The 27,354-nt window shown below is 40.0% G+C and overlaps 1 protein-coding gene across 2 annotated transcripts in view; it reads right to left on the reverse strand.

The window, feature by feature from the left end:
* Positions 1 to 19,431: 19,431 nt before the first annotated feature.
* The window catches only part of LOC132395430 (patched domain-containing protein 3-like), a 29,953-nt gene continuing 22,030 nt past the window's right edge, over positions 19,432 to 27,354 (reverse strand). The window contains exons 4-5 of one of the 2 annotated variants that reach the window (XM_059972030.1): positions 25,807 to 26,807; positions 19,432 to 22,523 (exon numbers count right to left, since the gene is read on the reverse strand). In XM_059972030.1, coding sequence (XP_059828013.1) covers positions 22,503 to 22,523; positions 25,807 to 26,807 — 1,022 coding nt within the window. In that variant the 3' untranslated portion in view covers positions 19,432 to 22,502. Of the gene's footprint in view, positions 26,808 to 27,354 lie in introns of both variants that reach the window. The other variant, XM_059972029.1, reaches the window with a different exon arrangement.

Here is a 27,354-nt window from a genome sequence, read left to right on the forward strand (position 1 = left end):
TAATAATATCTATTTTATAACAGAGAGCAAAACTGTGCACAATACTCCAATTGCAGCTTTAGCAACACCTTGTATAGCTGCAACATAATATCTTACTCAGTGTCCTGTCTAAGGTCAGCATGCCAAATGCCTTGTTCACCACCCTGTGATGCTCCTTTCTGCACGCTTAGGCCCATCTGTTTCACGACGCTCCCCAATGTGCTACAATTCACTGAGTAAGTCCTTCCCTGGTTTGACTTCTCAAAATACAATGTCTCATACTTAACTGGAGTAAATGCAATTTGTTTTCATTTTTAGAATCTTTTTATTGGTACGTACCCATCAACAGATATAAAATGATACAGAACTTTAACAGATTAATATTGTTATGTACCCTGTAACTGGGTTAACAGACTAGCAGAAATGGAATAATACGTTGGAGTCTGCTGGTACTGTATCTAAAAATGTTTATTAGTAAACTAGGCAATACAGTATCAAAAATGCCAATATACATCTAAAACAGGTTAGCAGTGATAAATACAGATGTGCAAGAATAAGAATCAAAAGCAAGCTCTATCAAAGTCTAGGGGTAAATGAATAGTCATAAGGGAATATAGAGTTCAGTTCGTGCTGAGGGAGGGGGAGAGGGGGAGAGGGGGAGAGGGGGAGAGGGGGAGAGGGGGAGAGGGGGAGAGGGGGAGAGGGGGAGAGGGGGAGAGGGGGAGAGGGGGAGAGGGGGAGAGGGGGAGAGGGGGAGAGGGGGAGGGAGAGGGAGAGAGTCTTCTTGTTTTGTTGTACTGTTGGGGTCATCGGTTATGACCCTTCTGTTGCAGGCTAGAACACTCTTCTGTGGTGGACTCATCACCCAGGCAAGGGTGGACACACACACAAGTCCCCACTGGTCTGCCTTCACCAACTGTGCTCCGGATCGATTCTCCTGAACCGATGCTCCAGGCCCCCACCTTCCTGTGAGTGCAAAACACTCTTTCAGTGTCCACTGGTTTGGCTAAGTCTGTCTCCACACACCCGTCTTTTATCCTCACTGACGGGGTATCAGCCATCCAACAACACAAAATGTCCATGTCTGTCAGACTAGGCCACTCCCTGCTGTCTCAGCAAGAATGTTAACAAGCAAAGAAGTGTCCTTGTAGCAAAAGATCGTTTACCTTTCCATCAGTGAAAAAGCCATAATACTTAAATCATCTGACTCCCTCTCTCTCTCTTATCTGTGGCAGATGCCTCTACCTCTGTTCTTCATCTCTCTCTCTCATTAGCAGCATAGTTCCCCGGGGGGTGGGTTAGCTCTAGACCCTATTTCCATCTGGTTTATTCAGCACACATAAAAATATGCATGGAAGGAAGCCAGCAATTTGACTTAAGCATAAAGAAATTGGCTACTAAAAATGCCAAGGGAAGATTATGGTGCATTTAACCAATGACTTTATTTTCAGAATCTTTTTATTGGTACATAATCATCAACAGCTATAAAATGATACAAATCTTTAACAGATTAATACATATACACTTAATAAAGCTGAAGAGAAAAACAACTGATCTTGAAATATAAAAATGGAAAAAAATATATGTATATAGAAAAAAGGAAAATAACCCCATCTAACTAAGAAAATAAAACCCACTAATGATAAAAAGAAAACCATTAGGAATTAACCCCCCTGGAGCAATACGTTTGACCATCACCTAACTATATAAAAAAGTCATCAACAGTTATTTCATATTTATAAAAAAAATTGGAAGGAAACCATATAACTTAATTCAAATTAAATAATAATATTTGGCAAAAGAACCCCATCTTCTCTCAAAATCAAATTGAGGATCTACTTCTAATTTTTTCCAAACTAAGACATAACATCACTTGAGAAAACCAGTCAATTAATGTAGGGGAAGAAATATCTTTCCATTTTAATAAAATGGCTCTTCTTGCATACAGTGTAACAATACAATTACATGTTGATCTGAAGATGAGATACCCTGAATGTGATGCGGAATTATTCCAAATAGAACAGTCAATCTATTAGGTTGTAAATTAATTAACAATGATTTAGAAATTGTAGAAAATAAAGATTTCCAAAACAATTTTAATGAAGAACATGACCAGAGCATATGTGACAAAGTAGCTACTTCAGTTTTACATCTATCGCAATAGTTATTTATACTAGGAAATATTTTAGATAGTCTCTCCTTTGTTAAGTAATAATGGTGTACAATTTTAAATTGAATTAAACAATGGTTGGCACATACAGAAGAAGAACTTACATTTTTCAAAACTCGAAGCCAATCTTCATTAACAAAGGTCATATTAAGTTCTCTCTCTCCCAATCTTGTTTAATCTTTAGTGATAGGTTCTCTTTTTGTAACAAAAGTAAATTATAGATTCTGCTAATGGAACCTTTCACTAAGGGATTCAATTTCAAAATGGTATCCAACAAATCAGATTCTTGGAAACTTAGGTAAATATTGTTGTAAAAATATCCAACCTGAAAATATTGCAAAAAATGTGTATGAGAGAGAGAAAATTTATTAATTAACTCCTCAAAAGTCATCAATCGACCATCACAAAATAAATCTGTAAAAGAATGAATTGCTTTATTTTTGCATCAAAGAAAAATGGGGTCAGTTGTTGAAGGTTTAAATTAAAAGTTTCGATATAAAAAACTAGATAACTTAAATTGTTTAAGAATAACAGAACTGAACCCAAATCCGCAGGGATTGTTCAATAACCGGATAGCATTTAAATTTGGAATTTTAGAGAACTGTAAAGGTACTGGAGCTCTAAAATTGAAGTTAAATGAAATTGTTTAACAGTTTTTAATTCCAAATCAACCCATAATGGTTTTTGGCTCTTATCAAGCCGATAAAACCAAAAACATAATTGTCTAATATTCACAGCCCATTAGTGCAGTCTTAAATTAGGAAGTGCAAGTCCACCACCTTTTTTAAATTTTTGTAAATGATACTTATTAATTCTAGGTCTCTTATTGTTCCAAATAAAAGAAGAAATAAGAGAGTCAATTTGATCGAAATTTTTTTAGTTAAAAAGATAAGTATATTTTAGAAAATATATAAAAATCTAGGTAAAATCATCATTTTCACAGCATGAATATGACCTATTAAAGAAAAAGTAAATGGATTCCATCTAAAAAATAATTGTTTCATGGTCCATTAAAGGAACTATATTCACTTTATAGAGATCTTTATACTTTTTTAGTATTTATAATACTTAAATACCTAAATGTATTAACAATTCTAAAAGGAATATCATTATATGTACTAACATGAACATTTAATGGAAACAATTCACTTTTATTCAAGTTAAATTAATATCCTGAAAATTTACCAAAATCTTAGTGTTTCCAAAAGATCAGGAATTGATTCCTCAAGATTTGAAATAAAAGCCAAAAGATCATCTGCATAAAGAGAAATCTTATGTATGGTTCCATTCATAGAGACACCATGAATATTTTTAGTTTCACGTAATGTTATAGCTGAAGGCTCCAGTACAAGATTAAATAATAAAGGACTTAATGGACATCCATGTCTCGTGCAATGATAGAGTGAGAAATAAGACTGACAGTTATTAGTAATGGCCGTGGCAATAGGATTCTTATAAATCATTTGAATCCAACTATTGAAATTATTACCAAAACCAAATTTTTCAAATACTTTAAACAAATATGGCCACTCAACACTGTCAAATGCCTTTTCTGCATCGAGAGAGATAACACATTGAGGTTGCTTAGATAATGGTGAATATATAATGTTCATCAATCTCCGAACATTAGAGAAAGATTAATGGTGTTTAATAAAACCCATTTGATCCATTGAAATGATCTTAGTTATAAATTTTCCAAGCAATTAGCCAATATTTTAGAGAGAATTTTTGCATCTACATTTAATAGCAGAATAGGTCTATATGATGAACATTCAACAAGATCTTTATCTTTTTTAAGAATTAAGAAAATAGATGCTTCATAAAAAAGGGTAAATTACCCTTGTCAAAGGATTCATGAAATATTTCCAAAAGACACAGAGAAAGTAACCTTTCAAATTTTTTGTAAAATTGCACTGAATAACCATCAAGTCCAGGAGTTTTAAAAAAACACAAAATGCTGGCAGAACTCAGCAGGCCAGACAACATCTATGGGAGGAGGTAATAACAATGTTTTGGCCCAAGGGTTTCGGCCCAAAATGTCATTATTACCTCCTCCTATAGATGCTGTCTGGCCTGCTGAGTTCTGCCAGCATTTTGTGTTTTTTTATTTATTTCCAGCATCTGCAGATTCACTCGTGTTGCCAAGAGCTTTACCTGCATTGATAAAATAGCTTTCTGAATTTCATGCTCGGTAATTGGACCATCAAGCATCTGTTGATCTTCAAAAGAAATTTATGGAAATTTAACCTTATCATAAAAAAGCCTTAATTTTAGAGGAATCTCCAGGAAATTGAGATCTATAAAGATCAGAGTAAAAATCATGAAAAATATTATTGATGTCCTCATGGTTACTTATAATACTTCCATTATTTTTACGAATCTTTAAGATTTGTCTTTTAACTCTAGTTGCTCTTAATTGAGAAGCTAAATGCTTATTATTTTTATCCCCAAAGATATAAAATTGACTTTTCAATTTAAGCAAATATCCTTCAATAGGATATGTTAGTAATAAATTATACTGTGATTGTAATTCTACTCTTCTTTTAAATGAAGCAGCATTTGGAAAGATTGCATTAATGTTATCTAATTCTTTAATTTGTTTAGAGATTTTATCTAATCCCATTCTTGTTTGTTTCTTCAGTTTAGCTATATACGGAATAATTTGATCGCGTAAATAAGCTTTTAATGTGTCCCAAATTACTAACTTAGAGACGTTTCCTATATTATTAAAGAGAAAAAAACTCTTTTAGCTGAGCTTCAATAAACTTAACAAATTCTGAACTTTGTAATAAATGTTCTGGAAAATGCCAAAATGGTCAGTTAGAAACAACATCTTTCAGTTCAAATATTAAGTTTAAAGGAGCATGATCAGAAATAGAAATTGCATCATACTCACATTTCTGAATATTGAATAAAAGTCAAGGATCAACTATAAAATAGTCGATTCTCGAATATTTATTATGAACATGTGAGAAAAAAAGAGCATTCTCTATCACTAGGGTGCATATGCCTCCAGATCACAATTAAACCGTAATCAATTAAAAAGGAATTAATAAGTGATGCAGAACAATTAGGAGTTGATATTTGGATGATGACATCCACTCAAGGATTTAGAGAAGTATTAAGATCACCACCCATTAATAACATATATTCATTTAAATCAGGTAATAATGCAAAAACGGTTTAAAAATGAGGGATCATCAACATTTGGTCCATAAATATTAACCAAAACCATTTTTCTATTACAAATTGTTCCTTTAACAATAAAAATCTACCATTGATATCAGTTATAACATCCTTCTAATTAAAAGGAATATTGGAATCAATAAAAATAGAAACACCTCTAGTTTTACTCTGGGAATTTACGTGAAACTGAGGACCCTTCTAAAATATAAAAAATCGATTTTTATCACATAACCTGATATGCGTCTCTTGAGCAACGATTATATCAGACTGGAGACAGTTAATAACTTTAAATGTTTTCTTATGCTTAATAGGATGATTCCAACCTCGAACAGTCCAAGTTAAAACATTTAGCTGTTTAGATATCATCATGGAACTTTTTGTCTAAAAACAATAGTTAGATGCATGTCAGGATAGGATAGTTGAAAATGGTGGAGATGAACAACTACAAAGCCCAGAACCAAGTCGATATCAATCGACGCAAGCCCCAAGAAAAGCATGGACGCAAATGCAAATACAAACTCCGCCTACCTAAGTAAAGAAAAAAAAAAGAAAAAATCTCTGTCTCTGTCTACCGAACATAAAACTCATTACAGCCGACATATATCTCAATATAATTAACTTGGAAGGGAAGTGTTTTTCTTGTATAACAAAACGATCTTCAATTGAAAGTAACCTTCATAACATTAGATAAGGGAAGAAAAACACATCCAAAACAATTCTTGAAATATTTGCACAAAAGAAAAACAATTGCCATCTTTAAATTGTCTGGTCTATCTTTAAAACATAAAGAAATCCAAATAATTACTTAAAAAAATCTTTACAAAAGCATACAAAACAAAAAAAAAACAATTTATTTAAATGCTGCAGAAAAAAAATTCTAAATGGTTCAAACTTATTACAGACTATCAACAGTTCTCCCTGTATGTCTTCTGAAATTGAAGCCATCCAAACCAGTCTTTTTCAGAGATAAAAATGTATTTTAAGGTAAAGACTTCTGTAACCATCAGATCTTTCAATCTAACGGGCAACACGAGTGAATCTGCAGATGCTGGAAATAAATAAAAGCACAAAATGCTGGCAGAACTCAGCAGGCCAGACAGCATCTATGGGAGGAGGTAGCGATGACGTTTCAGGCCGAAACCCTTCATCAGGAGAGAAGTAATGTGGGATGGTTGGGGGGGGGGGGGGATAAGAAGTGGGTTGAGGGATAAAGTAGAGAGCTAGGAAGTGATAGGCTGGAGGGAAATGGGCTAGGCGGAAGGTGGAGAATTAGGAAATAAAAGAGATAGAAAGGTAGGGCTGGGGGGGGGGGAGATTATAGTAAGGGGGGAAAAAGAGAGAGAAAGAGAACCAGATTAAAATAATAGATAGGGATGGGGGTGGGGGGGGGGCAGGGGTGTCAACGGAGGTCTGTGAGTTGAAAGTTCATGCTGGCAGGTAGGAGGCTACTGAGGCGGGATATAAGGTATTGCTCCATCGACCTGCGTGTGGCCTCATCTTGACGGTAGAGGAGGCCATGGACAGACAAGTCGAAGTGAGAATGGTCTGTGGAATTGAAGTGTGTGGCCACAGGGAGATCCCGCCACTGCTGGAGGACTGAGCGCCGGTATTCGGCGAAACAGTCTCCCAGTCTGCGGCGGGTCCCCCCAATGCATAAATGGCCACATCGGGAGCACCGGATACAGTATATCACCCCAGTTGACTCGCAGGTGAAGTGGTGCCTCACCTGAAAGGATTGTCTGGGGCCTGGGATGGTGGTGAGGGAAGAAGTGTGGGGGCAGGTGTAGCACTTCTTCCATTTGCAGGGATGAGTGCCTGGAGGGAAGTCGGTGGGGAGGGATGGGGGGGGGGGATGAATGGACAAGGGAGTCGCGTAGGGAGCAATCCCTGTGGAAAGCCGAGAGTGGGGGGGGGGAGGGGAAGACGTGGCTAGTGGTGGGATCACGTAGGAGATGGCGGAAGTTACGGAGGATTATACGCTGAGATCTTTCAGTCTCATCACTCTTTCCACCATGAGACAATCAAACCATTATAAATCATTCAAGCTTCAGATTCATCATTGGATGCGTCAGATAAAAAGATTAATAAAATTCAATGCATTCAGTGGATCATCAAAAAAATGAAAACCAGACTTTTTAACAAAAAGTCTCAATTTCGCTGGATATTGAAGCAATGGAAAAAGCTTTTTTTTGTACACTGATTTCATAACATTTGCAAATCCAGCACACTTTTTAACAATTTTGCATAGTAAATCTTCATAGAAACTAATGTCTGAATTCTGATATTGAAAGTTTTTTTTTCTCGCAAGCTTAATAATATGGTCTTTATCCCTGAAACAGAGAAAACGCACAACAATATGTCTGTTTTTACCTTGATCCAAAAATTTTAAAGTGCCGATTCTGGGAGCCATTTTGATATCTGAAGGCTGTAAACAAACTTCCGGAAATAAAGACTAAAACATTTTTGCAAAATAATCCGGTGTGTCGGCCGATTCTGATTTCTCTCTTAATCCAACAATTCAAATATTGTTCCAACGTGATTGAGCTTTGAGATCAATGATCCATTGTTGGGCTTTTCCAAACGTGAAGAAAGGTCTGCAGTACTTCGACTAACTTCTTTAAGATCAAGGCTCAAAGAGTCGACTTTTCCTTTGAATTTCTCTTTTATTTGAGTTATCTCAATGCTGATATTATTGATTTGAGATTCTAGTCTCTTTACCCAGGGGGGTTCCTCTGAGAATTCATTGGTTTTCTTGAGTTTCCCTTTGCTCTGGTCTGGATTTCTTTTGGAGCTTTTGAGAGTGGCCATAATTATATCTGATCCTACTGAATAAAGTTGAAATTTCAAAGTTTAAATTGGAAAAGGGAGAGATTAAAGACAGACAAGAAGCGACTAGTCTTACATGTCCAAAACCAGGAGGCAGAGTCTCCGGATTGGATGCAATTTGCCATTTCTTGGCCGATTTGCATAGCTGAAGAAGATCCCCCAGTAATTTTTGGTAATTTTGTTGATTTTCTTTTCTATGATACCACCCATTTCAACATCATCCACAGACATACTAAATGTACATTCTCATCCAAATCACTCATATAAATGTAATGACCAGGTTCATATTTTTTACTGTTATGATGTTCTGTGCAAGCTGCTTGCTTGGTTACTGGTGAAGATAAGAGATAGGAGAAACGTGTACCATTCAATTTGGATGGTCAGTTTAAGGGGAGGTTTCTCTGGTGAGGGACACTAAGGTTGGGCTTGGGGCTTTTGGTTGAGAGGAGATGAAGAGAGAAAACGCAGGAAGGAAGATGTTGTAGGATTTGACCTAGAGCTGGGCCATGATTCGACAAAACCTGGGGTGAGATCCAAGAAGGATTGGCAACAGGGAAACCGTGAGCTGCAACTTCAGAAGCTGCAATTGTGGAGTGGAAGTTTGATAAAATGGCGGGGAAAGATTTTGTTTTAGTCCAGACTAGGGCTGACATAATGGCAGTGGAACTGCCTGATACTGTTGGGGGCCTTGGGGGGGGGGGGGACCGTGGGCTATTCATACTTCCTGGGAGGAGGGGAGTGAAGGCGAGTGTGCCAAAATGGAAGCAGTTTCCCGTAGCTGGGGGCGGAGACTTTAAAGACAAGTTGCTCTCATTTCTGTGGAGCTAGGGGAAGGAGTGGTCTGATGTAGAGGGTCTAATGAGTCCTCCAGCAAGGACTGAGCATTCTGACTTGCTAGCGGCCCTTACCTCCCTGGCAAATACATGGGAAAATGCCCGAGATATCATAGGTTCAGCACTCTAAGGAACAAAGCCCATCCCTAAAGGGGAAAAGGAGTATGAGACATGGGCAGAGCAGACCTCTCAGTTGTTAGGTGAGTGGCAGTGCACTGATGATGTAAAAAGACAGTGATTGGTTGAAAGTTTGAGAAGCTGGGCTACTGATGTAATGAGAGCTGTAAAGGCACAGAAGCCCTTTTCCACTTCTGCGGCTTACATGCAAGCACTAGAAAAAGTGTTTGACATGAAAGGAAGCCCAATGGAGCTCAGAACATGTGTCAGGATAAGGCTGGATAGGCTGCAAATTGCTTGCGGCTGAGGTGGATCAGTTAAGAATGGACCATAAATAGCGAAAGGCGCCCAGTTCCTGGACCCGATCGCTTGGGGTCGCTAACTGACTCGTAAAACACGCCCCCCTCCATCTGTTGAGCTGATCAGAGAAGTATGAAAGGAGGAGAATGCGTTGGAGGTACAGGGGGAGGGGGGGCTCTGTCAATAGGGTACAGTCCTCAGTAGTAGCCCCCTGTGCTGAAGTAACCACGGGTAGCCCATCCCAGAGAGTGGTAAAGGAGATGGTGGCAGAGTTGAGAACTGAGATGTCCTGGTTGTTATTAGCGGGTGTGCCTCCACATACAACAGAGCTGATAGGGGATGGACTACACATAGAGCTGCTAGTGCCCAGGGTCCCATGAGAAAGGGAGCGGCTGGTATTATCTGTTATAATTGTAGTGAAGAGGGACACTTCAGGTGGGAGTGTGAAAGACAGGGAACCCCTTGGAGCCCACAAGTGCCTAAGCAGAGAGAAATGCTGGGAAAACTTAGAAGAGACCCAGTGAGGGCACAGCCTGGTGTCTCAGGGGAACACATTGCCAGCAATATATCAAGGAACACTCCAAAGCAAAAACCCCTATTCCTGAAGGCTTAGTGGAGGCAAGCTCCAGAGTATCGCTACAGATAGAGGGTATCTATGCTAGAGCCATACTTGATGTAAGGTCACAAGTCACTTTGCTGTACCATTCAATTTACAACCAGTATTTGGTGCATTTACCATTGACACCACTCAGTGCACTAGAAATCTGGGTCTTAGTGCGGGTGATTATCCATATGATGGTTATATGTCAGTGAAGCTGGAGTTTTCAGAGGCAGATGTGGGAGTGGCTGAGGTCCTTGATACAGTAGTGCTGGGACCCCACTGAGAAAGGTAGAGTTTCAGTCCTTGTGGGGACAAATACCCCTTTTGTGAAGCTAATGCGAGCCTGCAAAGAGAGAGCTGGAGAAAGCTTTCTGAAGATATTGTCCATTGACACAGTATTTTGAGCTGCTTCGAAGAAGTGCATGGCCATACTGGGTCGGATAATGAGCTTAGACAAAGGACTGTGTGGTTTACCCAGTCAAAGCCAATTATGTTATGGCCTGCGGAAGTAACAAGATTAATGGGAAATCCCAGAATTCCCGGAACGCGTGAGGCTGAGGCCCCCTTGGTGGATGCTCCAGAAGACCATGAAGAGTGGTCGGGCTTACCTGCTGGGGACTTGGTGAGGCCCAAACTGCAGAAGTCATTGGTTGTACAGGTGAACAGGACGGCAGTGATTGTCAGGAACAGTAGGAAAAGGGAGGTAATCTTCAAGCGGGAGATGCCCCTGGCACATTTCTTCCCAGTGACAGTAATGTCTAGTGTTCCTGTGAGACAAGCTGGGGTGAAACACTCTGCTAAAAGGGGAAAGTTGACTGCTGAGACGTTCAAATTTGGGGACTCCCTGGTACTTGCAGGTTGGAAGAGCAAGTTGATAGAGATGTTGAAACTGAAAGGTGTCTTTTCTATTGATGAGTTTGATGTGGGTTATTCGAAGAGCACAATCCAGGTGACCAAGGAAACCCTGTTTGTGGTGACTGGCCCCTTCAGAGTTGGAAGATGTTTGGCAGCATTTGTGTAAGTTGAAGAAAGCTGAGATCATCAATGAGTCCAGAAGTCCCTATGCATCTCCAATAGTAGTGACCAGGAAGAAGAATGGGAAGGAACAGATGTGTGTGGACTATAGGACTCTGAACAGTTGTATCATCCCTATCCAGTATAGGGTCCCAAGGATTGAAGATGTACTGGCCTGTCTGAATTGTGCAAAGTGATTCAGTGTGCTGGACTGGAGGAGTGGATATTACCAGATCCTATGAGTGAAGCTGACAAGGAGAAGTTACCAATTACATGTCCACAGAGATTCTTCCAGTTCAAAAGAATGCCCCAAGATATATCGGGAGCCCCTGCCACCTTCCAGCATGTCATGGAGAAGACAGTGGGGGATATGAACTTGGTTGAGATTTTGGTGTATCTGGATGACCTCAGTGTTTGGGTCCACCTTGGAGAAACATGAAGTGAGGCTACTGAAGGTACAGGGCCACCTGAAAGCAGAAGAGTTAAAACTTTCTCTGGTCAAGTGCCAGTTCTGCAAGACATCTGTCAGCTATGTTGGGCACGTAGTTTCCTATTATGGAGTAGCTACAGATCAGTCTAAGATAGAGGCAGTGACCACCTGGGCAAGTTCCCAGACTGGGGGGCACTTTGCACTTCTTCCTTGGATTCTGTGGGTACTATCAGAGGCTCATGAAGAACTACGTGAAAATGAGTCACCCTTTAAATCAGCTTCTTTATGGTTACCCTCCCTTAGGGAAGAAAGGGAGGAGGACAAAGGGAGAGAAGGGTAAATATTTTCTTAGCCCTTCAGAGTGAGATGGGATGTGAGGTGGAAGAGGCCTTTCAGTCACTAAAGGAGTTGCTGACACAGGTGCCTGTGCTGGCTTTTGCAGTCCCCCAGTTGCCGTATGTATTGCATATGGATGCCAACAGAGGGCTTAGGGGGTCTTCTGTATCAGTATCAGGGCATAGGATTGAGAACTGTTGCGTTTGTCAGCCGGAGTCTGTCACTCTCTGAGAAAAACTATCCCACGCACAAGTTGGAGTTCCTGGCATTGAAATGGGCTGTGGTGGATAAGTTGAGGTCCTGTCTCTATGGTGCCAAGTTTGAGTTGAGGACGGACAACAATCCCCCAACTCATATCCTGACCTTGACGAAATTGAAGGCCACAGGACATCAGTAGTTGGTGGCGTTTTCTGCCTGTGATTCAGCCTGATGTACTGGCTGGAAAGTAGGAACATTGATGGTGATGCTTTGTCCCGACATGTGCATGAAGGGCTGGACAGGGACGAAGAGTGGGAGAGCGTTCCTGCCGCAGGAGTGAAAGCCATGTGCCAGTTTGCCATCACGGTGAAGGCACAGGGAAGGCAAGGGCAGGATCAAGCAGTGGATCAATTGGGAGCTTCTGATGGTGTCATTCCACAAGTTTACTGTAACCTGACTGCTCTGAAGACAAACCTGTTGCCAGAATGGAGTCCTGGGGAAGTGGCAGATGCTCAGTGAGATGATCTGGGCATCTGTCAATAGAGCCAGATGCCAGAAACATGGCAAATGCCTTAGGCATGATGGAACACAACACCAGATATGCACAAGCTTTCCCTACCGAGGATTAGAGGGCGTCCATATAACCATATAACAAATACAGCATGGAAACAGGCCATCTCGGCCCTTCTAAGTCCGTGCCGAACGCTTACTCTCACCTAGTCCCACTGACCCGCACTCAACCCATAACCCTCCATTCCTTTCCTGTCCATACACCTATTCAATTTTACTTTAAATGACAACACCAAACCTGCCTCTACCACTTATACTGGAAGCTCATTCCACACAGCTACCACTCTCTGAGTACAGAAATTCGACAGAAATTCCCCCTTGTGTTACCTTTAAACTTTTGCTCCCTAACTCTCAACTCATGTCCTCTTGTTTGAATCTCCCCTACCCTCAATGGAAAAAGCTCATCCACGTCAACTCTATCCCCCTCATAATTTTAAATACCTCTATCAAGTCCCCCCTCAGCCTTCTACGCTCCAAAGAATAAAGACCTAACTTGCTTAACCTTTCCCTGTAACTTAGGTGCTGAAACCCAGGTAACGTTCTAGTAAATCTTCTCTGTACTATCTCTATTTTGTTGATATCTTTCCTATAATTCGGTGACCAGAACTGTACACAATACTCCAAATTCGGCCTTACCAATGTCTTGTACAATTTTAACATTACATCCCAACTCCTATACTCAATGGTCTGATTTATGAAGGCCAACATACCAAAAGCTTTCTTCACCACCCTATCCACATGAGATTCCACCTTCAGGGAACTATGCACCATTATTCCTGGATCACTCTGTTCTACTGCATTCTTCAATGTCCTACCATTTACCATGTATGTCGTATTTGGATTATTCCTACCAAAATGTAGCACCTCACACTTATCAGCTTTAAAATCCATCTGCCATCGTTTAGCCCATTCTTCTAACTGGCCTAAATCTCTCTGCAAACTTTGAAAACCTACTTCATTATTCACAACACCACCTACCTTAGTATCATCTGCATACTTACTAATCCAATTTACCAACCCATCATCCAGATTATTAATGTATATGACAAACAACATTGGACACAGTACAGATCTTTGAGGCACACCACTAGTCACTGGACTCCAACCTGACAACCAGTTATCCTCCACTACTCTTTGGCATCTCCCATCCAACCACTGTTGAATCCATTTTACTACTTTAATATTAATTCCTAACGATTGAACCTTCCTAACTAACCTTCCATGCGGAACCTTGTCAAAGGCCTTACTGAAGTCCATATAGACAACATCCACTGCTTTACCCTCATCAACTTTCCTAGTAAGCTGTTCAAAAAATTCACTAAGATTTGTCAAACATGACCTTCTATGCACAAATCCATGTTGACTGTTCCTAATCAGACCCTGTCTATCCAGATAATTATATATATCATCTCTAAGAATACTTTCCATTAATTTACCCACCACTGACGTCAAACCGACAGGCCTATAATTGCTAGGTTTACTCTTAGAACCCTTTTTAAACAATGGAACCACATGAGCAATATGCCAATCCTCCGGCACCATCCCCATTTCTAATGACATTTGAAATTTTCTTGCCAGAGTCCCTGCTATTTCTACACTAATCTCCCACAAGGTCCCAGGGAATATCCTGTCAGGACCTGGAGATTTCTCCACCTTTATATTCCTTAAAATCACCAGTACTTCCTCCTCTTTAATTGTCATAGTTTCCATAACTTCTCTGCTGGTTTCCCTTATCTTACACAATTCAATATTCTTCTCCTTAGTGAATACCGAAGAAAAGAAATTGTTCAAAATCTCCCCCATCTCTTCTGGCTCCACACATAGCTGTCCACTCTGATTCTCTAAGAGACCAGTTTTATCCCTCACTGTCCTTTTGCTATTAATATAACTGTAGAAGCCCTTCAGATTTATTTTTACCTTACTTGCCAAAGCAACCTCGTATCTTCTTTTAGCTTTTCTAATTTCTTTCTTAAGATTCTTCTTACATTCTTTATATTCCTCGAGCACCTCATTTACTCCATGCTGCCTATACTTATTGTAGATATCTCTCTTTTAATTAACCAAGTTTCCAATATCCCTTGAAAACCATGGCTCCCTCAAACTTTTAACCTTTCCTTTCAACCTAACAGGAATAAAGATTCTGTACCCTCAAAATTTCACCTTTAAATGACGTCCATTTCTCTATTACATACTTCCCATAAAACAAATTGTCCCAATCCACTCCTTTTAAATCCTTTCGAATTTCCTCAAAGTTAGCCTTTCTCCAACCAAAAATCTCAACCCTGGGTTCAGTCTTATCCTTCTCCATAATGATTTCGAAGCTAATGGCATTGTGATCACTGGACCCAAAGTGCTCATACCTCTGTCACCTGACCTATTTCATTCCCTAACAGAAGATCCAACACTGCCCCTTCTCTAGTCGGTACCTCTATGTATTCCTGCAAAAAACTATCCTGCACACATGTTACAAACTCCAAACCATCCATCCCTTTTAAGGTATGGGCTTCCCAGTCTATGTGTGGAAAATTAAAATCTCCCACAATCACAACCCTGTGCTTACTACAAATATCTGCTATCTCCTTGCAAATTTGCTCCTCCAATTCTCCCTTCCGATTAGGTGGTCTATAATACACCCCTATAAGTGTTACCTAATCCTAATCTTTCCCATTCCTCAATTCCACCCAAATAGCTTCCCTAGACGAGCCCTCTAATCTATCCTGCCAGAGCACCGCTGTAATATTTTCTCTGACAAGCAACGCAACACCTCCCTGTCTTGTCCCTCCAATTCTATCACACCTGAAGAAATGAAATCCAGGAATATTTAGTTGCCAATCACACCCCTCCTGCAACCATGTTTCACTAATAGCTACAACATCATATTTCCAGGTATCAATCCATGCTCTAAACTCATCCACCTTTCTTACAATGCTCCTAGCATTAAAATAAATGCATTTAAGAAACTCTTTACCTCTTCCTCTCTGTTTATCTCTAACAGTACAAAAAAAATTACTGTCTTCTTTTTCTTCCTTCTCCCATACATCTGTTCCTACACTCTGGTTCCCCTGTCCCCTCATATCTAGTTTAAGTCCACTGGAGCCTCTCTAGCAAACCTACCTGCAAGAATATTTGTCCCCCTCCAGTTCAGATGTAAACTGTCCTGCCAGAACAGGTCACACCTTCCGTAGAAAACTGCCTAATTATCTATAAATCTGAAGCCCTCCCTCCTGCACCATGTCTTCAGCCACGTGCTGATCTACACTATCTTACTATTTCTAAACCCACCTGCACGTGGCACTGGTAGCAATCCTGAGATTGTTATCCTGGAGGTCCTGTCCTTTAACTTGGCACCTAGCTCCCTAAACTCACCTTTCAGGACCTCCTCACTCTTCTTACCCACGTCATTGGTCCTTACATTGACCATGACATCTGGCTGCTCACCCTCCCTTTCGAGAATGCTGTGAACTCAATCCGAGATATCGTGGACCCTGGCACCAGGGAGGTAACAGATCATCCGGGATTCTCGATCTCTTCCACAGAACCTCCTATCTGTCCCCCTAACTATTGAATCCCCTATCACTATTGATCTCCTCTTTTCCCTCCTTCTCTTCTGAGCTGAGGGTCCAGTCTCGGTGCCAGAGACGCAACCACTGCTACTTGTCACTGGTAGGTAGTCCCCATCAACAGTATCCAACACGGTATACTTATTGTTGATGGGAATGGCCACAGGGGTGCTCTGCTCTTCTTGTCTACTCTCCTTCCCTCTCCTGACAGTCACCCAACTACCTGTCTCCTGACTCCTAGGGGTGACTATCTCCCTGAAACTCCTGTCTATTTCTGCCTCTGCCTCCCGAATGATCTGAAGTTCATCCAGCTCCAGCTCCCTAACAGTTTTTCAGGAGCTGCAGCTGGATGCGCCTTTTGCAGGTGTAGTCATCAGGGACAGCTGTGCTCGCCCTGACTTCCCACATACTGCAAACGGAGCATTCAACTGCCTTAACTGCTGCCTCTATTACCTAATCCTAATCTAATTAGATTAATTAAAGGAGTTTACCAGGCATTACCTCAGCTGGAGTGAAGCTCGTACTCAGCATCTGCTCGCTTTTTAAATTCTCCCGCTGCCTCACAGGCTGACTTTCACTCGCTTGCGCAGTCGTGCCCCGTTCAAACCTCACCTCTGCCTGTTCTCGCCGAAGCCTGATTGAGCCAAAGCCAATCCACTCTGCCTCAGTCCATTCCGACAATGGCCGCTACAACGATCAAATAGTGTTCCTTGTTGGTCAAAGTGTTAGGGGAGAAGTATTTCATTTATTATGGCCTCCCCAGGCGAATACATAGTGATGAAGGATAGGATTCAAGTGTAGGCTCATACATGAGTTACTGGGCAAGCTTGGAGTCGAGAAGTCGAGGACTATGCCTTATCATCCACAGAGGTTTTATCAGAATTTGCCAGATATGCTCAGAACCTTGAAAATCAGCAAGAAGAACAAGTGGAGTCGATATACTGGACGTCTGGTCCACTGCTACAGCTGTCTACAAAATGAAGCTAATGGGTACTCACCATATTATCTGATGTTTTGAGGGACGAGGCGAGGATGCTCATCAACCTTTGTTTTGAGTCTGGTGAGGAAGATCCACCACCGAGGACTTATCTAAAGTATATGTCTGATATGAGAAGGGACCTGAAAAAGGCTTATGAATTGGCTGAGAACACACCTGCCAAGCAGAATCAGGGAAATAAGAGGAGCTATGATCAAAAGATTACGTTCTCATAACTTAAGCCGGGAGATCGAGTCCTCATAAGGGATTTGTGCTACCTGGGAAGCGCTGGGCGGCTACGCCCTATGTAGTGGAGAGTTAGATACCAAACGTACCAGTTTTCTGGGTGAAACCAGAGGATGGGAATGGACCTGCTGAGTTTCTCCTTCTGAACCAGGTTTTACCTCTGGGACAAGAGGTGCAAGATGACCTAGAGTCCGACCTAGATACTACACCTAATAAGAGGACTCTACAGCAATGCAGAGAGACTGAAGGGCCAACAGCAGAAAAGATTAGACCTGACCCCGCCCCTGAATAGGATACAGATTCAGAGAATGATAAAATGGGGGTGTGTTATGTACTGCATTTTACCAACTTCCCATTGATTGAGGAAGAGATTCCCAGCCTTTCTCACGTTGTGGTAGGTGAAATTGGAGGGACTGTCTGTGGACAGGCTGGGTTTCAGAGGGACTGTGAAGGGGATGATGCAGGGCTCAGTCAAGTGGCGGAGGCATCCAAGTTGCAGGAGGGCACGAGTGAGGTCTCATCATATCCCAAGGAGTGTCGGAATCTGAAGTAGTAGATGAAGGAGGTCTGAGAATCAGGAGACCCCCCAGATAGGCTGGTTTATGTAACCTCAGGGGAACAGAGTGCTATGGCTATTCCCCAGTGAGATCTGGCACTACCCTTTACAAATGGATTGGAGGTTCTGACATCATAAAATTGCTTTGAATACAGTGTTATTAATGACCAGATGACAAATTATTTCACAGTCATGAAGACTATTTTTGGGGGGGGGGGGGGGAGTAAATAAAAGTGTAATGCCCTGGTTCAAATTTGTTACTATTATGCTGCTCTGTGCAAGCTGCTTGTTTGGGTTACTGTTGAAGATAAGAGATAGGAAAATTGTGTCCTATTGAATGAAAATGGCTGGATTAAGGGGATGTTTCTCTGGTAAGGGACACTAAGGTTGAGCTTGAGGCTTTTGTTCAAAAAGAGATGGAGAGGTCATAGGATTTGACCTGGAGCAGGGCCATGATTTGACGAAGCCCAGGGTGAGATAAGATGAGGATCGGCAATTGGGAAACTGAGAGCTTCAATTTATGCACATTAGACTGTTCCATTAAAATGGGCCCTTTACTCTCATTTTTTAAAAAATTCTTTCTTTACTAACCTTTGGTCAAATTAAGAATTATAAAGCTAAATCTTTTAATTGTATGTGGTGTACTGTGGTACTTAATTTGTAACAAGGCAACAAATCACGCAGCATCCACACAAACAGGGGGTTCTGGGGTGGGCTCACGCCTCAATCTCATGTTTGGCTGGGGCTGGAGATGGTCTTCCCTAGACTTAGACAGCTGACGGAACCAGAGTATTTAATAAATAATCAACAATCCACTTATTCCGTTAATCACAGGCCTCTAGTCTGAGAAACAACAATCCACCATCTCAAACAAAAGAACATCTGAAGATGCTGGCAATCCTAGCAACACAGAAAATGCTGGAGGAACTCAGCAGGCCAGGCAGTATATATGGAAAAAAAAACAGTTGACGTTTCAAGCTGAAACCCTTTGGCAGGACTGGAGAAAAAAAGCTGAGGAGTAGATTTGAAAGCTGGGGGAGGGGAGAGACAAAACAGGCGATAGGTGAAACTTGGAGGGGGAGGGATGAAGCAAAGAGCTAGGAAGTTGATTGGTGACGGAAACACAAGGCCAAGAAAGAAAAAGGGGGACGGGGGAAAGAGGAGCACGAGAGGGAGAGGTCAAGGAGATAAACTTAGAGAGGGAAAAGAGGATGGGAAATGGTGAAGTGGTGGGTGGGGGGAGGCATTACTGGAAGTTTGAGAATTCACCATCTCTCTGCTTCTTATCATTATAAATTATAAATCCAATTATAAATCCAGTTAGCTAGCTTTGGACTCCTTGTGCTCTAACCATCCAAACTCACCTGCTACACAGGATCTTGTCAAAGGTCTTGAGAAAGTCCATACTGACAAAAGGGATCTATTCTCTATGTTACCTCTTCAAAAAAAATAGATATGGCATGTTAGGATGCACAAAGTTAAAGATTCAAGGTGAGCTGTCTAATTAGATCCAAAATTGGTTTGGTATTAGGAGGTAGATGATGATGAAAGGATAGTTTTCTGATTGGAACTCTGGCCAAAGTTAAAATTCAGTTTATTTCCATATACATGTATGCACAGGTGCAATGATAAACTTAGCACATTACAATTCATAGCATATGTCACAATATTCACAAGAAAATACTTTAAATTATACAACATTATAGAAGAAAGAACACTATTAGGGTAAAGCCAATTCCAATAGTGAGTGGTGAAAGTACTGTAGGGATCCATACTGAGACCCTCATTATTTATGATTTTGTAACTAAAACTGAGCCACTCAGAAGTTGTACCTGCAAATATAAAACTCTGTATTCACACAGCAAATCTCCAGGAGGGACAATCCAGACAAATCTCACTCAAAGTCAACAGCACAAAGGTAACAAAGATAATTAACAATTAAGTACAGTTTCATTTACTATAATCACCTACTTAACTAGCAGATCCCAATTTGAATATTTAATACTGGTGTCCATTCCAAAAACCTTAGCACAAACTCCAGGCACCCAAAATATACCTGTTTTGTTACAGTGTTGAAGGATGGCTCCATGAATATACAACTAACTGGAAGATTAAGGGATAAAGCAGATGTCATGAACTATGCATCAGGTTTCTGTAACAATGTGCTAGTAACAGGAACATTAAACACTAAGTACACTGCAGATGCTGGGGTCAAAGCAACACGTACAACACGCTGGAAGAACTCAGCAGATTTAAATTCAGCTGGGGGAACTAACAGGAACATTTACCTATTGTTTTTAACCTATATCATTTCAATGGGATATAATCAGAATGTCAATTACAATAGAATGACCACATCTTTGACACAACATGCTTTTTTTAATTGTCCTATCATCAGCAAATTTACAAATATTCATAGAAATATACAGTATGGAAACAGTCTCTTCAACACAACTCATGCTGACCAAGATGTCAACCCAGGTTACTCCCATCTATGTTTGGTTCATAACCCTTTAAACCAGGGGCTTCCATCTTTTTTTTATGCCATGGACGTTAAGGAAGGGACCTATGGACACTAGATTGGGAACCCTGCTCTAAACGTTTTCTAGCATCGATCAATAGTTATACCCACCTTGGCAGCTTCCTCTGGTAGCTCCTTCAACCCGCTGCGTGCAAAGTTTTTTTGCAGGTTTCCTTATAATCTTACCCACCTCACCTTAAATTACTGTCCTCTCCTTTGGTTTTAACTTTCCCTACTGTGGGGAAAAAAGAATATGACCATCATCATCTACTCCCTTCATGATTTCACATCTCTGTAATGTAATTCCTCAACTCCTGTACTCCAAGAAGAAGGGTCCTAGTCTATCCATATAACTGAGCCCTCCAGTTCCAGAAACCTCTTCATGAACCATGACCCCTTTCCAGCTTAATGACATCTTCCCTTTGTTAGGTGTACACAATATTCCAAATGTAGTCTTGCCAACAACTTATGGTTGATAACTGGAACTCCTTGAGGATGTGGTGGAAGCAGATACAGTACTTAAATTTAAGAGACACTTAGACAAGTAGAGAAACCATAGAAGGATACCAGTCCAATATAGAAAAAAGGGAACCATTTATGTGGGTAGAAAGGTCGGTGTGGTGGTGCAATCAGTTAGAATGCTTCCACAATATATCTGTAGGAATTTGTGAATGTCTTGGGTGACATACCAAATCTCCCCAAACTCATTATGAAATATAGACACTGCCATGCTCTCTTTGTAGTTCTATCAATATCCATTCCATCAGGATAGATCTTCATAAATGTTGACACCCAGGAACTTGCAACTGCTCACCCTTTCAAATTTAGATCCCTTGATGAGGACTGATGTGTATTCCCTTGACTTTACCTTCCTAAGAGTCCACCATCAGATCTTTGGTCCTACTGACACTGAGTGCAATGTTATTGCTTCAATACCACTCAACCACTCATCTACCTCGCTCCTGTACACCACCTCATCACCATCTGAATATCTGCCAACAATAGTGTCATCAGCAAATTTATAGATGGCATTTGAACTGTACTTAGCTACACAATCATGGGTGTAGGGAGAGTAGAGCAGTGGGCTAAGCATGCATTATGATGCATCAGATGGTTAGCGAGAAGGATATGTTATTCCAGATTCACATAGACTGTAGTCTCCCTGTGAGAAGTCAAGGATCTTGTTGCAGAGGCTGATTTTGGAGCTTGTTGAGTAGAATTGAGGGCATGATGGTGTTGAACACTGAGCTGTAGTCAAATAGCAGCCTGACATAGGTGTTACTATTGTCCAGGTGACCCAAGGCCAAGCGGAGAACCTGTGAGATTGCATCTGCTTTAGACCTATTCTGTGATAGACAATTTGCAGTAGGTCCAGTTTCTTGCTTAGGCAGGAGTTGATTCTAGCCATGACGAACCTCTCAAAGAACTTCATCACAGTAAACTTGAGTGCCACTGGGTGGTAGTTGTTGAGGCAACTCATCCTGCTCTTCCTGGACACTGGTATGATAGTTGCCCTTTTGAAGCAGGTGGGAACTTCTGACTACAGAAAGCAGTGAGAGATAATCTCCTTAACACAACATAATGGGCTGAAGGGCCTCTTCCTTTTGCCGTACTGTTCTACGTCTTTGGGTGCTAACATCCTGGGCCCAACATATCAAATGCAGATAAAAGGTGGTACAATAGTAGCTATATTCCATTAGGTTTTTGAGGTGATTTGGTATGTCACAGACACTTGTAGATTACTACAGATGTACCATGGAGAGCATTGTAACTAGCGGTATCAATGTCTGGTGGGGGAGGGGGAGTGGCTATTGCATGGGATAAAGCAGCTGCAGCAATTTATGAACTCAGTCAAGTCTCTGGGCAGCATGGGCAGTGGTCTCTGTAGCATCCAGGACATCTTCAAGTATCGATGCCTCAAAAAGGAGGTATCCATCATTATGAATCCCGATCACCCAGGACATGGCCTCTTTTCATTGCCATCAAGGAGGAGGTACATAAGAGCATGAAGGCACACATTTAATCTGAATGGACATTGAACTCATGAACACTTCCTCAGTAACACACAAAATGCTGGAGGAACTCAGTCGGCCAGGCAGCACCTCTGGAAAAGAGAAGTTGACATTTCAGGCTGAGACCATTCAGCAGGACCTCACTACTTTTACCTATTTGACTAATATATATATATATTTGCACATTTATATTTACTGTAATTCACAAATTTAATATACTAGTGATATTAAACCTGCTTCTGATTCTCTTTGCTTAACATGTAACAGCCTATTTTTAATTCATGCCAACACACTTTTTCCAGTAACTCGAAAGTATAATTTATGCACCAGCCTTTGATGTGGCACTATGCAAGTGAGCTTTTCAGTCTGTAACTACTTGATCCTGGACATTTTCCATTTCTCTGGCTGAACACCAGCTCTTATCACTGTGCATGCCCTACTTCTCAACTGAAAAGAAGTACAGTGCATTTCAATTAATTGGGACATTAATTGGGAATAGTCTAATTAAGCAGCTCCCCCAATTAGACCAATACAGTAGTTAAAAGGATATAAAAAGACAAACTCCTATTTAACTGAGTAACAAATTATGTACTTAAATGAAATACAGAACAAATGAGAACACTATCAATGCTATAAAATTAGCATATAAAACAAAATATTAAAACAAACATAAACCAGCACTATAAAATTCTGTATTAGTTTCTAATAGTTATCGATGGAATAATTAATTCATTGTACACTGACATGCTCTTTAGGTTGACTGTAAATGAACAAAATCATTTTTCAATCTTTTTTAATGATTTTCAAATAAAGAATATATAAATCGAAAGAGGAGTTTTACAAGTGGATAATATAAAAGACATATAAACAGCATTAGTAAAAACAGAAAGTATATAATGTCAAAATCAAATAGGTAATATATTATGCTGTTATATATACACAATGGTCAAAAATACACTATAATTCCTCATAGCAATCATAAAAAAACTGGAAATTTTATTGATAAAGAAAAAAACCCACTCACTAAACTGAAACAAAAAAAAAGAGAAAGGAATGAAAAAGAAAGATTAGGCAGACTAATTGTGGATAAAATTTTAAAAGAGAGAAAAAAAATACATCCTTCCAGTCATCTCTGAACCTTCAGGGATAAGGATTTTCCCCAAAGAGAATAAAGAAAAATAAATAAATAAAGATAAATTAAATCATGTGAAAATATTGAATAAAGGGTCACCAGACGTTCAAAATCAATGGATGTATCAAATGTCTGGTTTCTAATTTTCTCCAAACTTAGACATGACATAATGGAAGAGAGCCAATAGAAAACAGTAGGTAGGTTAGATTCTTTCCAGTGTAACAAAATAGCTCTCCTAGCCAGTAAAGTTGAAAAAGCCATCACATGTTGGGCGGAAGCAGACACTTTGCTTGCTTCCTCTGGAAAGATCCCAAAAATTGCTGTAAGTGGGTTAGGTTGAACATCCATATCTATAACTTTAGATAATATTCCAAACACATCCCTCCAAAAATTATTTAAACTTACACATGACCAAAACATATGGGTTAGAGTAGCCACTTTTGCATTAAATCTATCACAAATAGGGCTTATATTAGGAAAAATATGCGCCAATTTATCTTTGGACATATGGGCCCCGTGTACTATCTTAAACTGAATTAAAATATGGTGTGTGCAGATAGATGAATTATTGACTAAATAATAAATTTTACTCCATTGGTTATCTAAGAGTGAATGTTGAAGTTCTACTTCCCAGGTGCGTTGAACCCTATCATTAGGTGACATATGAGCATTCATTAACTGTTTATAAATGATAGCTATTAATCATTTTTGAAAAGGTTTAAACTGAAAAATAACATAAGCCAAATTTAAAGAGCAGGCCAAGGGGTAATTTGGTAAAAAATCACGTAAAAAATACTTAACCTGTAAATACCTGAAAAAATGTGTATTAGAGATATCATATTTATCCATTAACTGTGAAAAAGACATTAAACAGTCTTATAAAAACAAATCTAATGAACAAAATCAAACAAATACCTAGTGCAGACAGTACACTCAACAATTGCATCCTGCAAATATTATATTTCATTGTAACATTCAAGATGATTGTTTATGTCTTTATATTCTTTGTTGTTCCTAACTTGAAGTAGTGAATTTGCTTCATTTTCACGCCCAGCCATTTCTGCTATCTTCAAGCCTGAATGCTTGAAACCAGTGGGCAAACCAGTCCTACCCTTTATTACTTGACAACTACCAGTGACAAAAATTACTGCCTTTTGAACACAAACAAGAAACTGATGCTATTTAAAAGCTTCACTCTAAGCAGGGTGTGATGTCTATTAGCCATAAAATGAGCACGCAACTGACGCTAGTTAGAAAATGTTCAGGAACAATCTCCTGCCTCAATCAAGCTGCATAGTATCCCAAATAAACAAAACAAATCCTGGTTATTTTCTCAATTTCTTTTTGTTCTTTAAGAGTTGTCCCAAATAAGCAGCTGCTCCCTGATTAACTGATGGCCCATTTAACCGGAATCCACTGTTGGACTAATAAATGAAAATAGTCTGTTTTCCTTCACTTCTTCAAGCAGAGAAACAAAAAAAACCTAAATCTGTTCAAGTAATGAACAAAACTAAAAAATAAATTAAAATACACCATCATGGACAGTCCATGCAATGTATTTATAGAAGTGTTATTTCACTGGGCTCCATACTTTCACTGACTAAATGAAATGTTCCTGAAGAGTTGCCTTCTATTTTGGGAATGTTTTCTTTTGGATTTGGATGCAGATTGATTGTCTGTTTATTTGGCTTTGCTAGGAATGCACTTATGTCCTTGTCTGTCTTTGCATAATTTCCACAGAAAGTTAGAAACACGGGCAGGAATACAAGACCATGAACTGCCCCATAAGATATGACAAGAAGCATGATTTTAAAAAATGTCCTGAAGATGTAACTTCCTGCAGCAGCCAGCACAACCACACCCAGAATGGTTGAAACTGCTCCCTGGATAATGGGATACCCAAGAGCATACAATGCATCGATAGCTCGTTCATTGTAACTGCTTTTGCCACTTGAAACAAATGCATAGGAAATGTGAGCTGAAAAATCCACTGAAAAGCCAATGCAGATGACCAGATTAATCATCGATATGGAATCTAAATTGACACCCCAAAAAGCCATGAACCCAGTTACACCCACCAAAACCGATGCCGTTGCAAGTGTGACCCACAGAGAACAGACTGGATTAGGTATTAACAATAAAGCAATGAGAAGCATAGCAAGAGCAGCCACAACTACATTCTGTGTTGTGTTGGATACTATAACAAGATATTGATCAAAATAGATAAATGCAGAGTGATATACCAGCAAGGGAATTCTACATTTCTTTGCCAGATTTCTTAATTCAGTCAGTACGTTTTTTTCAGCAACTGAGCTATTGACATTCATGGTTTGAATGAAAAAACGTGAAGCACTAATGCTCAGTTCATTTTCTGAAATGTCAATATCTTGTTTGAATGCAGGGGCATACTGAAGGAATGTTGCTAAGTTTGTCATGAATGTACTTTGCTTGTTTATATCTATACCATTACTTGCTTTAACGTAGACATGAAGCCAGGACTCTGACAGTTTACGATCTACATATGAGAGGTTTTCAAATCTCTTCATACAGGTTTCAATATCACTCCGCACAGTGGGATTCCAATACTCTACAGATTCAGTGACAGTGACCATGACTCGTGGTCCATACTCTGAGAAAAAATCTCTTTGTGCATCATAGAACGGAATCACGTATGAATCATCAACGGCCAGATTTCTGAGATCAATTCCTTCCTTGATCTGCAAACAGCCATAAATACTGGCAGCTAAATATCCTAAATATAGGAAAACCACAGCTGCCTTGGTCCATCCGTTGGTGAGGAATGGACCGTAATATTCCTTCATGAAGTAGTAGATTGGATGCTCTGATTCGGTACCTGTTTTCGGATCATAAGCCCCACCTACACAACACATGGTGGTCAGTGTAGATCCTCCTGGTTTAGGAGTCTTGTCAACCTTTCTGAATGTCAGCCAGTGCCTGTTACTGGCTTCTCTTCTCCCGTTCAGTGCAAGAACAGCTCCAAAAAATGTAATGTTATAAATAAAACAGAACAGAACTGTTGTACCAGTGTAAACACAAAATGATTGCACAGATCGAAAAGGTGTCATGATGCCAATATAAAAGGCTAAAACATCAGTTAATGTGGTGATTGTGATGGAAACAGCTGCATCAGCATACGTGTCTGCCAAACGTTTTTCAACTTTATCTTTAACTTTTGTCTTTTGCCAGCTTGAAAGCATAACAAACATGTCGTCCACACCGATACCTGGAGATGTGAAAATATGATGAATTAGTTTGACACTTAATACCAGTGAAATACCTCAAATTAAAGTGAATAAAATTGCACATTGTATTGTCATTGTTACTGGAATAACATGTAATATTTGTTGATAAAGCTTGTCAAATACATTACAAGCATACAATAGAAATTAGAAACCATATTATTGTAACAAGATGCAGACAAGATACTACCAAGTGCACTTACTAAACTTCTTCCAGGCCACAGGATTACTCTGCAATATTTTCCTGGTAAGCAAACATGCTGCTGCATTTAATCAGAAAGTAATATATTGAAGGAACCATTGTAGGCCATACAGCCAGACACTACAAAAACAGGATCTTTGGCTCACTGTGTGTCTGCTGACTGTCAAGTACCTATCTGTTCTAACTGGGTTATGGATAGCACTTATCTACAAGTCCTCAACTGCAGCAGGGATAATTTTGATAATGTTATACAGGAACTTTCAAAAGTTGATTGGAAAACAGTATTTGCTAGTGTAGGACATATTGCAAGTGAGAGGCTTTTAAAAGTG

This window comes from Hypanus sabinus, chromosome 6, assembly GCF_030144855.1.
Source record: "Hypanus sabinus isolate sHypSab1 chromosome 6, sHypSab1.hap1, whole genome shotgun sequence".
Taxonomy (NCBI): Eukaryota; Metazoa; Chordata; class Chondrichthyes; order Myliobatiformes; family Dasyatidae; genus Hypanus; species Hypanus sabinus.